The sequence below is a fragment of the Vulpes vulpes genome, chromosome 12 (genome assembly GCF_048418805.1).
Source record: "Vulpes vulpes isolate BD-2025 chromosome 12, VulVul3, whole genome shotgun sequence".
In the NCBI taxonomy this organism is placed as follows: domain Eukaryota; kingdom Metazoa; phylum Chordata; class Mammalia; order Carnivora; family Canidae; genus Vulpes; species Vulpes vulpes.
The window spans coordinates 7,548,890-7,562,740 of record NC_132791.1 but is presented as its reverse complement, the minus strand read 5'-3'; the positions used below and the strand labels follow the sequence as shown (position 1 = coordinate 7,562,740).

The window sequence follows — 13,851 nt, the reverse complement described above, 5'->3', positions numbered from 1 at the left end:
ATAAGTGGTGGGAGAAGCAGGTTCCCTGCGGGGAGCCTGATGTGGGGACTTAATCCCAGGACCAGGGGATCATGACCTGAGCCAAAGGCAGACAGTCAACCACTGAGCCACCCAGGTGTCCCGCAGAGCAATTTAATATACATTATCTATTTGCCCTTCACAGCAATCCTGTGAGGGAAGCAGTATTTTTAGGGATTAAGAGCATAGAGTTTGAGAGAAGACGACCTAGGTTCAGATTCTAGTTCAGCTGCTCACTAGCTGTGTGACTTCAGGCATGTCACCCACTTACTCTGAGCTTCACTTTCCTTATTCGTCAAGTTAAGGGAATAACAACTTCCACGCAGGATGTTTGTAAGAAAAAAATGCAGTAATGTGTATAATGTGCTTGGCACAGTGCCTGGCATATGATACAATCACAGTATCCAGCAGTTAATATTTACGGTAGAAAAATAGGCCCGAAGAAATTAATCTTTGCCTTGGAGCAGTCGTCTAATAAGGGACAGAACTTAAACCAGATCCAGGTCTTCTGGGTCCTGGTACAATGTAATTATTACTTTAGGTTTTAAAAACACAGTGTCATTGTGCACAAAGTCTTAAATTTAAGATTAAAAATATTATCAAGTGTTGAGAACTTAAGATGGGTATTTTGATAAATGTTAGGATATAACAAAGACCAGTGCATTCCTGCAGTTTTTTTAATATTCTGAGAGGGACAGAGATGGGAAACAAGTCCTTCTCAATGAGGAACCCCCTTCTCCCAGGAGGCCAGGTGAGTCCGGGGCACTCTGGAGAGATGTAGGACAGAAGGGTTGGATAGAATGGATGGTGAGAAGGGGGCACAGCCTCCTGGGAGAGCAGCTGTGAGGCACAACATAATTTGGTTGGATCTTAGAGATGAAATTTGCCATAGTAAAGGAGAATAACTTGGTTATGGGAAAAGTATTTTAGCTTTGTGAATGTCAAGTGGTTTGACGGTTCTCATGGGAGTCTTTTCCATTGCACTAGGATGATCATTACAATAAAAACATACAATGTTCACTAAACAGGTGTTAAAATCTTAATATATTGGAGTTGTCATAGTAACCTGATTTTTTTTTTGGGGGGGGTCAATTTCCAGGCCATCCCTTGTTACCAGATTTCTTCTTAGATGAACACCCGGATATAATTACCAAGAAAGTGGAATCACGTGGTAGGTATAGACCATATTTTATGTAGGAAAATAAACATGCTGTTTTATTTCTTTCAGAATATTTTTATTTTATTTTATTTATGTATTCATAGAAAGAGAGAGAGGCAGAGACACAGGCAGAGGGAGAAGCAGGCTCCATGCAGGGAGCCTGATGTGGGATTCGATCCTGGGTCTCCAGGATCATGCCCTGGACTGAAGGCGGCGCTAAACCACTGAGCCACCTGGGCTGCCCATCTTTCAGAATATTAAATTGGACATTCTTGCCTTATGCTTTTAAGCTATTTTGTAATTTAAACTAGACAAGTAATATATGGTCTTTGTTAATTCAAGCAAAGATTATCTTTTCCTTCTACGAGTAAGAAGTTCTTAATACATTCTTTTCATTTGTTTTTTTTTTTTAAAGTCTAAAAAGAAAACAAACCCTTTTAAAGGCTTTAGTTCTTTTTCTTGGCACTGTCTTTAGGTATTTCATGTTCATGTGTTATTTTATTTTGAAGAAAAATATGTCGATGAGAGTACACCAAATATTCTCAGAGTTCATGCTGTATGGAAGAAATTAACTTCAGAGGAGGTTTTGGTTTTACCTTATTTTGTTTTTGTAATTTAGGAACAATAGCTTCCTTTGATTGGTCCAGAGTTTACATTTTAGTCCTTGTGTTCTGACTTTATGCCACTAGCTTACTGAAAGATGTCAGAAGACACACTTTAACAAATAGCCATGAGAAGAAGTTCTCTCATGGTTTATTAACAAGAATCGCTTCTCCTGGGCTCTTACCTTATTTTTATCTTATAGATACAGTGACTCTCCTAAGTGATCACAGATTCTTTAGATGGCTACAAAGAAATTTAAGAACAAATTTCCTGTATACTTCCGTAGCAAATTTATAGAACCTTATACCACAGTGCATTTCAGTGCCAACCTTTTTTCTGGCTTCCTCTTTTCTATCTTTTTCTTTTCTTTGTCCAAATTTTTGGAGATAGTTTAAAAAACTACTTATAAATGGCAACTTTGGGGATCCCTGGGTGGCTCAATGGTTTGGCACCTGCCTTCGGCCCGGGGCATTATCCTGGAGTCCCGGGAACAAGTCCCACATTGGCTCCCTGCATGGAGCCTGCTTCTCCCTCTGCCTATGTCTCTGCTTCTCTCTTTGTCTTTCATGAAGAAATAAAAATCTTTTTTTTTAAAGGCAACTTTTCTATCATAAAAAACTTGAAAAATATACAGCTTATGAAAGTCTAAAAGAGTCTAGACTTCAGGGTAGGTAGGCAAGAGCAAAATGCTGGTTGTTTTGTTTTGTTTTGTTTTGTTTATCACCCTGATAATGGATCTGCACTCATTTAGATTCCAAATTTAAATTAATAAGAACTACTTATTGATCACATATATTCATTTTGTTTTTCAACATATTTATTGAGCACTACTATGTTTCAAACACTATGCTAAGTCCTTTGCATTCACTATCTCATTGAACACTTATGAGCCTACAAGGCAAGTATTATTATCTTCGTTTTACATCCGAAATCATGCATGTGGCAGAACCAGGATTTAATTTGTAGTTTCTGATTGCAAAGCCCATAGCCATAAACAGTAAACTTAAATTGCTTTTCTAACTCCCAAATATTTAATGTCCTTTAAATTAGCATATTTCCCTGCAGTAATCCAATTTATTAATTTATGATGAGGAGTTGCCATCTCATGGACTAAATGCGTAGTTGGTATAATCAGCCCATTCTCTCCCTTGGGTCATAATGACATAGGGAACAGAATTGTAATCAGAAGGTTGTTTCATGACTGTAGAATCAGAATGAGAGAGGTTAGATAAGTAAAGTATAAGATACACTTCTCTTGAAATTTGATGTTTGTTAGCATCAAATTTTGATAGAAGCAATTTTGCCTGTGGAATCAGAATATATCAGGTGTATTGACTGCATTCCATATATCCATCTCCGCATGAGGGATGCCCTCATCCTTGAGGTCACAATACTCCCATTCCCTTGGCTAAAGCTTCTCTTCCCCATATGTTGCTGGACAGAGCATTTGCTGCTGTAGCTCTTTTCTCTATTCTTCCTTGTTCATGCAATTCTATTCAATAGTTTTTTAGGTACATTAATATATTCACATAGGTAATCATCCAGTATATCTGGCCTGAAATCTAACATCTCTTTCAGGTGATGTTTTTTTTTTAGTCCATATCCACATCCACTGTATGTTGACTTCACACTTTCTCTTTCATTGTGTAATCCCTCCGTCATCAACTGGGGGAATGGCTCACCTTTTAGGTTAATAATCCTATTAACATTTGATTGTACCTTTTTTGGTTATTTGTGCTGTGTATGTTTGTTTTATATATAATGTATTTGTAGCTTATGAAGTATATTGTAAACTATGCACATAATTTTAAATGTGTGTCTTTTCTCATATTAAAAACAGTACTTCTTCATTGATCTCCCCTCCTCCCTGCTCCACCTCATTGCAACACAGGGAGCCCCGTTTGTTCAGTTTATTGTTGGCTTTTCTTTATAGTTTTAACTGCTTCTGTTCCAGTTATTTTGGATTCTCCCCAGAAACACTTACTCTTAGCCTAGCTGCCCTTCTCCTTTCCCTTGTATTTGTCACCACCTTTTATTATTTCTATCTTATTGTTCTTTCCTTCTGCATCCTGGGAGACCTTTCTAAGTTTGTACTGTATATCGCTGATAAGACTTTTGACGGGGTGCCTGCCTGGCTCATTGAGTAAAACGTACAACTCTTGATCTTGAGGTTATGAATTGAAGCCCACGTTGGGTGTGGAGTCTACATTGAAAAAAAAAAAAAGATCTTTGACACTTTTCATCTCTTCCCTATGGCCTATAGTGTTTCTTTTATTTTTGCTGTCGTACTTTTTGTTTCTCATGTGCTCTGTTTCCTTTTTCATTTTTTTCTATTATCTTTTCATCCCAGCCAGTTATATATGACTTTGTGCCCCTGTCTCATAGAGTTTTCATGTGGAGGAATCCTTGTGGATTTCATAGTGAATTATTTTTATAGATGGATTTTTTTTTTCTCTTCAATGGTACACTGTTTTTCATAGGCATCAGGTTACTCCCCCCACCCCGCCCCGTTAAATCATTTCCAGATTGGGAGCTATCTCTAGAGCTAGTACAATCAAATGACAGAGGTGCATGGATTGCTTTTGGCTCCACTCCCTGTCCATCTGGTGGAATTCCCTTCCAAAGCTGTAGCTTCTGTTGTAGTACCTGTTAGGCATATAGCTGGTGCCAGTGTGCAGGATTGACATGGGACTTTCTTTTACCTCCTACTGTTTCCTGCATGCCCTGCTCCCAAGGTTCTTCCTCTCCCCATTTTTATCAGTAACCCTTTGGGACTTGTACTCCCTAGGATGAATCACTTCAAGGCTCCCCCTACTGTCTGCTCCTCTGATATTTGGGAACTACAAGCTTTGAAATTGGATTTGAAAGATGGAGGTGGGGACACCTGAGTGGCTCAGTGGTTGAGCGTCTGCCTTTGGCTCAGGTGTAATCCCAGGACCCGGGACCGGGTCCCACATGGGGCTCCCTGCATGTGTCTCTCCCTCTGCCTGTGTCTCTGCCTCTCTATCTCTCATGAATAAATAAATAAAATCTTAAAAAAATAAAAAGAAGAAAGATGGAGGCGTTCTTAAAAGGCTGCATTATAGAACAGCTAGTCTTCTAGCTGATACAAGCCCAGAGTCTGGTCCAGAGGTTTAAAAATATGGAAAGCTATCTTCTTTGTTTAGGTGAGTAGAGCAATTCTTTCTCTGAGCTCTTTCATGAAGCAAAGCACAGGCAGTCCTATGTTCTTAGGCTGACTCTGTCTACTTTAGAGTTACTGAACATTTCTTCCTAGATTCTGACAGTAGATTGTAAGTCTAAGTGATATTTAGTATTTTGTTCACATGTTTATATTTAAGTGTAAAGTTAGGAGAGGGTATGACAGCGGCTGCTTTTTTTTTTTTTTTTGGTTACTGAAATGCTCTTTCTCATTAAAGCTTACATATTTGTACCTTTCAAGAAAATTACTTTTTTAATATTGTATTTATTTATTCATGAAAAACACAGAGAGATAAGCAGAGACATGGGCAGAGGGAGAAGCAGGCTCCTTGCAGGGAGCCTGATGCAAGACTAGATCCCCAGACCCTGGGATCAAACCCTGAGCCAAAGGCAGACACTCAACTGCTGAGCCACCCAGGTGTCCCACTACTGACTTGTTTTGTTTTGTGGTTTGTTTGTTTGTTTGTTTTGGTCTCCTGTAGTTTTATTCTCTTGTGCAAAGTCATTATGCCATGTCTTAATATTCCCAATGATAAATTATGCAATTTACATAAAAGAAACCTTACACTAAAGTTTTTGCTGCAATCTCTTTGGCACCACAGGCTCCTGGGGGACTTATTGGTAACCTTTTATGTTTATTTATTTATTTATTTTTATTTATTTATGATAGAGAGAGAGAGGCAGAGACACAGGCAGAGGGAGAAGCAGGCTCCATGCACCGGGAGCCCGACGTGGGATTCGATCCCAGGTCTCCAGGATCGTGCCCTGGGCCAAAGGCAGGCGCCAAACCGCTGCGCCACCCAGGGATCCCCTGATAACCTTTTAAAAAGTTTACTGAGTATAGTTTACACAGAATATTACATTAGTTTTAGGTGTACACATGGTGATTTGACACCTCTATACATTATGCTATGTTCACCACGAGTAGCTACCACGTGTCATCATACAGTGTTATTACAATACCACTGATTATATTCCCTATGTCATACCTTTTTTTTTTTTTTTATGTTGTACCTTTTATCCCTGTGACTTAATCATTCCATAACTGAAAGCCTATACCTCTCACTCTCCTTTACCCTTTCTACCATCCAATTCTTCTGATAACGTTTTGAGCTGTATACTTATGGTCATCATTTATACATATTGTCCCATCAATAAAAAGCAATGCCATGCCAAAGGCAGGGCAGTTGGAGTTGTTTACCCTGGGTGTAGGCAGTAAAGGGGTACATTATCTGTATGAATTTTAGAATAATAAACTGCAAGTTTTTTAAAAAGTGTGTTTCTTCTTTGCTCCGTTGGATCTTGAGGATTTCATCTTTAAGATCTGTTTGGATTTTACCTTGTAAGTAGATAAGGATTTTATCGTTGTTTTTGTTTGTCTCTGGAATCATCATAATGGAAGGTAATTTATACCCAGCAAATCTGGGATACTTTTATATTGCTTCTGTTGTATGATGGAGTATATTTATGCTATCAATTAGATTTTGTTTAATAACCTTTGATGAGTTACATTGGACAATATGGCTGGGTGTAATTTGAGTTGGAAAGTAAATGGAGATTTAAATTTTAGCCTAAAGCACATATTGGCCTTGGAGTTAATTTAATTAATGAATTGTTCTCACTTGTTTCTGGGGGCAACTGCCAAACTACCCACAAGTGATTCCCGGAGGATAAATATGAAAGGAACAGAGGTTGATAGTGAGAGACAGCTTCATGCTCTGGGAATTGTCTTATGGACTGTAGTTCCCCTGGCTCATTATATGCTGGATGGTTATGGCCAGTGGGTTAAGTGGATAACCTCCATTCCCCTGGCCTTCTGTTTCTAGACGGAGGGAGCAGGGAGGGGGCTTTCATGAGGCAATAGCCTGACCTCCCTTTTCATCTGGTGGGAGGGACACCAATCTGATGAAACTGGAAGAGGAAACGACTTTCTATGGTTTAGAGCCCTGTGAAGGTTTTCTGAGAAGGTTGTCCCTGGTTTTCACACAATCTTTATTATCAGAGGCATTTCTAAGCCCTGATGGGAGGAGGCAAATTCAATCCAGGAATGAAAGAACTAAGTTCAATATAGAGGCAAAGTTATTAGGAAGTCACTTGGCTATTGATTCAAGCTATAATCTCCATTTCAGCTCCACTGATTTCATGGTTTATATTCTGATTTTGACTCTAGTGTCTTCTTTTCTCATTTGGTTTTAGAACTCGGTGGGAGTGACAGAGGAATAACTAATTATTACTCCTAAAAGTCTGTTTAAGCCTGTTTTTTTTAAAAAAAAAAAAAAAAAGCCACTATAGTTTAGTAGTGGTTTGGGTTTTTTTTTAACCTAATCTGACAGTAAGCCTTTTATTTGAAGTGTATAAACCATTTACATGTATAATCATAACTGATGTGTTTGGATGTTATCCTATTAATTTGACTTATGCTTTTTGATGTCACCAAATGTATTTAAGGTCATTTTTGTCAAACACGTCTCATTGGTGGCAAGTCTTTTCTGTTAATTAATTAGTTCTGTGTATAGCCTTACACTGCGTAGGCTTTCAAGCCGTTATAACAATAATATTTTACAGATGTTATTCCGGAATTGAAAGAAGAAAAGCCACAGCCACCACCAAAACAACGTTCTGGAGCTGTGGAAGAAACATTTAGAATTGTTAAGGACTCTCTTAGTGATGATGTTGTTAAAGCCACTCAAGCAGTTTATCAGTTTGAACTATCAGGTAAGGATGGTATTTGCTAATTTGATGCTTTTATGAAACAGAGTAGGCTATTTCCCTTGGAAGAAAATCAGCCTCTAGTAGCAATCACCTTGATAGTTGGATGTATCCAGAACCCTTAACCCTAGAATGTAGACATTCAAGAATAGCAAATAACTGCTGATTTGTATTCTTGAGTACATCTGGACACATGTAATATAAAATCTCATTACATAGACTTCCAGGTTTTTTTGTTGTTGTTGTTTTTTGTTTGTTTGTTTTTGTTTTTCGGAGTTTTATACCTTTATTTGACAATCAGCGATTAGTTCTCATCCACATTAACAGTCTGTAGATTTTTGAAAGTGGTGACAGGTACATAGGTAACCAGCGTGTAGAGCTTGTTTGGTGAATCTTCATCCTCGTTATGTTTTCTGGACAACCACACACGGATACGGTATGGAACATTCCTTATTCCTTTGGCCCAGACAGCTTTGTTGAGCCTGGTGTCAATGCTCACATCTGGAGTTCCCATCTCCTTCATGGCAAATTTCCGGATCTCTTTGAGTGCCCGAGGGGCACGCTTCTTGAAACCCACTCCATGGATACGTTTGTGAATGTCGATGGTGTATTCTCGGGTCACTACCTCGTTGATGGCAGAACGGCCCTTCTTCTTCTCGCCACCCTTCCTTGCGGGAGCCATTCTGCCGGACCCTAGTTGGAAAGGAAGAGGCTTCCAGTGTTAAATAAATTCTTGGCATAAGTAGGTGAGAGGAAATGCTATGTAGGAGGGCATATGGATCATGACAGGCAGTGTTAATACAGTAATGTATCATCATCCACAGCACCTTGCCCTTTTTATCTTTGAAATTATTCAAGTCTGTCTGCACGTAGGCAGTGTTTTCAAACCCCTCAATACTTTTTTTCTCAACATTTTTCTTCTCAGCATTTTTCTTCTCAACTCATATTAATGACAGTTTTAAGAATGAACTACTTCAGTCCCATTGAATGCAAACTTTGACATTATCAGTTCTTTTATCCTTTGTCTCCACTGTTTCCCCTCTCCTTCCTTTTTTCACCTTAGAGCCCATGGTCCATTCCTTTAACCACTCTCTTACCTGTATCCTAAATTTCCTGGACCTTTTGTGCTTATGTCACCACCTGTCAGAAGCCTCATCTTGGTTGAATCACACTATCTGGCTGCCCTGCAGTTGCATCCAGGCTGCTCAGTCCTCCTGGGAAAATGGAAAAAACCAGTCACACCACCCAGAGGATCTGTAGCAGTAGAAATTCATCATCACCCTTCTTCAGCTGGAATCTCAGTGGTACCTCAGAATTCTGTATTTCTGTGGTCAGCTTACTGCATTTTCCACAGTGACTATTTTAAAGCTTCTCAGTGTTGCACAAATCTCCCATCTCTCCCGTCACCACTTTCCTACCGGTTTCAGCAGATAACCCCACCTCTTCTTTCACAGTGATCATAGAAACTTGTAGACAAAGTGCTTTAGCTTCCCGTCATCTGATACCAAATCAGCCATTATGAGTATCATTCTTTCTTCCTTCCCAGTAGAACAAAGCTCAGCTCTAGATTTATGCATCTCATGCTTTATTGTTCGTACTGATCATCTGGGATCATGCTAAAATGCATAATCTGATTCAGCATGTCTCAGGGTCTGAATTCTGCATTTCTGACAGGACTGTAGTCCACAGATCTCACTTAGAGTGGCAAAGTCCTAGATCTCATTTCCTGTGGCCTCCTCAGGGACTTTTTGCTTTTAATTATGCCCTTTATTTCGCCTGCATATCCTACCTCCCCAGTGATATTTTAACTTTCTCAAAGTCTATTCCATCTTTAAAACAAAACACAATGCCCCTAACCCAGCTTCTACCCCCACCATTCTTCTCCCTTTAAAAAAAAGCCAAACTTCTTTTCTTTTCTTTTCTTTTCTTTTCTTTTCTTTTCTTTTCTTTTTTTAAAGATTTTTTATTTATTTATTCATGAGAGAGACACAGAGTGAGAGAGACAGAGACACAGGGAGAGGGAGAAGCAGCCTCCATGGAGGGAGCCTGACATGGAACTCGATCCCAGGACTCCAGGATCAGGCTCTGGGCTGAAGGCAGCACTAAGCCGCTGAGCCACCTGGGCTGCCCAGAGCCAAACATGTTTTCATCTGCAGTTCACTCTCCTCTCATACCATATTTCTCCATTCTGCTGAATTTGCTGTCACCAAGGTCCTCAGTGACCTATACCATCAGTGGGCCTTTGTCATTACCTTGTCACCTCTCTACAGCATTTGAAGCTGTTGACTGTGCTTGCCTTCTGGGAGAGCTCCCTTCCTTGGCTTCCCTGACAGCAGCTCTCCTTGCTTTCCTCCTCTGTCTGAAATCATCCTTGTCAGTTACAGACTTGCCCTAGGAAACCTCAAATCACTCACCTGGCTTAAATGGCCATAGGAAATGATTACTTATATATTTTTTTAAGGCTTTATTTATTTATTCATGAGAGACAGAGAGAGGTAGAGACCTAGGCAGAGGGAGAAGCAGGCTCCTCGCAGGGAGCCCAATGCGGTACTCAATCCCAGGACCCCAAGATCACTCCCTGAGCTGAAGGCAGATGCTCAACCGCTGAGCTACCCAGGCATCCCTATGTATCTATATTTCTAGCCTAGTCAGACTTCATTTGACATTTTCACTTGGTTGTCACAAAGATGCCTCAATCTGAACATATCTAAAACAGTTTCCCATTCCCAGCACCTGCCTCAGACACTCCCTATTCAATCTGCTCTTCTTCAGTAGTCCTCTCAGTACAAAATACATCAGTACTTACCCAAAGCCAAAAACTAGCAAATAATTTTTATTATTTTATTTTCTTTTAAAGATTTTATTTATTTATTCATGAGAGAGACACAGAGAGAAAGAGGTAGAGACACAGGCAGAGAGAGAAGCAGGCTCCATGCAGGGAAGCCAATGGTGGGACTCGATCCTGGGACTCCAGGATCACGCCCTGGGCTGAAGGCGGCGCTAAACCGCTGAGCCACCCAGTCTGCCCGCAAATCATTTTTAATGCACTCTCTATACCTTTTCCTCAGCATATTCATTTACCCAGGCTTGGGTTTCTGCTTTGAAATTATCTCTCAGGGGCACCTGAGTGGCTCACATGGTTAAGTGTCTGCCTTTGGCTCAGGTCATGATCTCCAGGTTCTGTGATTGAGCCCCACATTGGGCTCCCTGCTCAGTGGAGGGTTTACCTCTCCCCTCTGCCTGTGCTCTGTCTCTCTGTCTCACTCAAATGAATAAACTCTTTAAAAAGAAAGAAAGGAAAACAAAACAGAAGAAAGAAATTATCTCTCAAGTACACCTACTTTTCCCTATTCTCACTGCTACAATCTTGATCCAGGCACACATCAAGTTCCCAAACTACCCCAGCATCATCCTAACCTGCCTTTTTGCATCCTCTCCAGTATATTCTCCACAGCTATTAGGGTGATCTATTTAAAATACTAACCTATACCATTCTCCTTCCGTGGCATATCCCTTAGGATGAAGTCAGTGAATCTTTCACATGGCCACTACCCCCTGCCTCTGGACTGCTTCATGAGCTCATCTCATGCCACTCTTCATTCTCTTTCTGCCTTCAGTCCTAAATCACTTTTTTTGGTTCTTCTCAAAATCTAGTAATTCTTATCTGATTTTTAAATCTCACCTTCCACTGGACTTGCCTGACTCCACCTTACCCTCCACTTCATCTTGTGTGAGAACCATGTTATTGCTGGACCTTCAGCTCCTAGCCCAGTGTCTGGCTTGTAAAAACTTGATAAATATCTACTGAATTTGATAGAGGCATGAGGTCTTAGCCTAGAAAAGAGCATTATTTAAAATTATTTTAACTGTAGCAGCTATTAAGTTTAAGTAGAACAGGGGGGCATTGGGGCGGCCCGGGTGGCCCAGCGGTTTAGCGCCTGCCTTGGGCCCAGGGCATGGTCCTGGAGTCCCGGGATTGAGTCCTGTGTCAGGCTCCCCACGTGGAGCCTGTTTTTCCCTCTGCCTGTGTCTCTGCCCCCCTCTCTCTCTGTGTGTCTCATGAATAAATAAAATCTTAAAAAAAAAAAAAGAACAGGGCTTCTTTGGCTTTTTTTTCCTATATCTTTGCATTTTGCATAGGTGAAGATGGTGGAACGTGGTTTCTTGATCTTAAAAGCAAAGGTGGGAATGTTGGATATGGAGAGCCCTCCAGTCAGGCGGATGTGGTGATGAGTATGTCTACTGATGATTTTGTAAAAATGTTTTCAGGTGAGTTTTCAATTTTATTAATTTACTGATTGTTCAAGAAAAATTTAGTTCTAACTTTATTCCTTTCCAGATAATCAAGACTTGTGTTTACAGCAGTAGAATCTAGCGGCTCTTGATGTTAAAGAGCACGTAGTCTTCAGAAGGTTGTTCTTACTGTTTGGTACCTGATCTTACGGTTCCCTCTCCTGCCCCTTCTACTTCAGCTAACAAGTGGGAAGTAGAAGTCAGGATTACCTTTTTGCAGGACTCAGAGACCCATAAGATAATGTTGGGAATAGAGAGGTAATTCAGAAGGACTCCTAGGTGGATTTATTTCTACTAGCTGGACTAAGATTGCCTTTCCAGTAGTGCCTGGGACATAGGAGGTGCTGGACTCAGCTGCACCTCATTTACTGAGAGTTATGTCATGCTTTGATCTTGCTGCAACTGTAATGGGAAACAGAGGCCCTCTCCTGCGGCCCCGTGATGCTCCTTTCTGTGGAGTCTCTAGCCAAGAGAATTTTTGCATACTTTTCTATTCTGTCCATATACCTCTAACTGTGCTAGAGAATTTTAAGGGTAATTTTTTCTACTTTCTACTCTTAGAACACTACAAATGGTAATTGTGACATGCATTTATTAGAAATGACACTTTAAAGCATTATAATATTTTAAAAAGGTTCGCTTAATCTATAAATGCTATTCGTTCTTTGTTCCGTTTTAATTTTCATAAATTCAAGAAAACAGTGTGTACTCTGTGTCCTATAGATCTTGCTTTCCAGTTGTAATCCAGGATGTTAGTGGCCTATCTGAGCCAGTCTGTGTATGTTACTAATGATTGAAGTCTTCAACTTTTCCTTTTTTTTTTTTTTAAAGATTTATTTATTTTAGAGTGAGAGTCCGTGAGTGGGGTGTAGGGGTAGAGGGACAGAATCTTCAACCAGACTCCCCACTGAGCGCAGAGCCCAAAACAGGTCTCAGTGTCACAGCCCATGAGATCATGACCTGAGCTGAAACTAAGAGCCGGATGCTTAACCGAATTAGCCACCCAAGCACCTGTTTTTTTTGTTTTTTTTTTTTTACAGTAGTATTAAATAATTCATGGTACAAAATCAGAAAGCATGCTTAAGAAATAGCAAAATAAAGATACTTCTCTTTTTTTTTTAAGATTTATTTATTTTCTAAGAGAATGAGCGCATGAGCAGCAGGAGGGACAGAGAGAATCTCTAGCAGACTCCACACTAAGTGCGGAACCTGACATAGGACTGTATCCCAGGACCCCGAGATCATGACCTGAGCTGAAATCAGGTCATGCCACCTAACTGACAAAGCCACCCAAGCACCCCTAATCAAAATAAAGATACTTCTTTATCACACTACCGAGATATCAACCATCACTTGATTTTGGTGTAGAGTCATATATATTTCTGCGAATATATATACATACACACATATGCTTATAAAAATAGGATTATAGCATTACTATTGTTTGGTAATCTTTTTCACACACATTATAACATCTTACAGTGTTAATAGTTAATCTTTCTAGTCATTTCTTTTTAAGATTTTATTTATTCCTATGACAGAGCACAAGCAGGGGGAGTGGTAGGCAGAAGGAAAGAGAGAAGCAGGCTCCCAGTTGAGCAGGGAGCCCAGCATGGGGTCTGATCCCAGGACCTGAGGTAAAGGCTGATGCTCAACTGACTGAGCCACCCAGATACCCTCTCTAGTCATTTTCAATATTGTCTTTAGTGTGTTAGTATTCCAACAACTCTGGCTTCATAAAACTTAAAGTGCTTTGGACATACTAGATGCTCAGTAAATGTTGGCAAATTCACATTTTATAAATAAGTAATATTTTGAATTTAAAGATCATTTAAAATAAAAATTGTCAATTTCTAAACTGACATAAT

General features: G+C 39.9%; 2 protein-coding genes across 3 annotated transcripts in view; one reads left to right on the top strand and one right to left on the bottom strand.

The window, feature by feature from the left end:
* HSDL2 (hydroxysteroid dehydrogenase like 2) overlaps positions 1-13,851 on the top strand; it is a 61,043-nt gene that overhangs the window by 36,798 nt on the left and 10,394 nt on the right. The window contains exons 8-10 of one of the 2 annotated variants that reach the window (XM_026002771.2): positions 1,118-1,189; positions 7,547-7,696; positions 11,831-11,959. In XM_026002771.2, coding sequence (XP_025858556.1) covers positions 1,118-1,189; positions 7,547-7,696; positions 11,831-11,959 — 351 coding nt within the window. The remainder of the gene's footprint in view (positions 1-1,117; positions 1,190-7,546; positions 7,697-11,830; positions 11,960-13,851) is intronic. The other variant, XM_072727669.1, reaches the window with a different exon arrangement.
* Positions 7,944-8,383, bottom strand: LOC112923062 (large ribosomal subunit protein eL31-like). Its single transcript, XM_072727671.1, has one exon. The coding sequence runs from the start codon at positions 8,370-8,372 to the stop codon at positions 7,995-7,997; it is 378 nt and encodes a 125-aa protein (XP_072583772.1). The 5' UTR covers positions 8,373-8,383; the 3' UTR covers positions 7,944-7,994.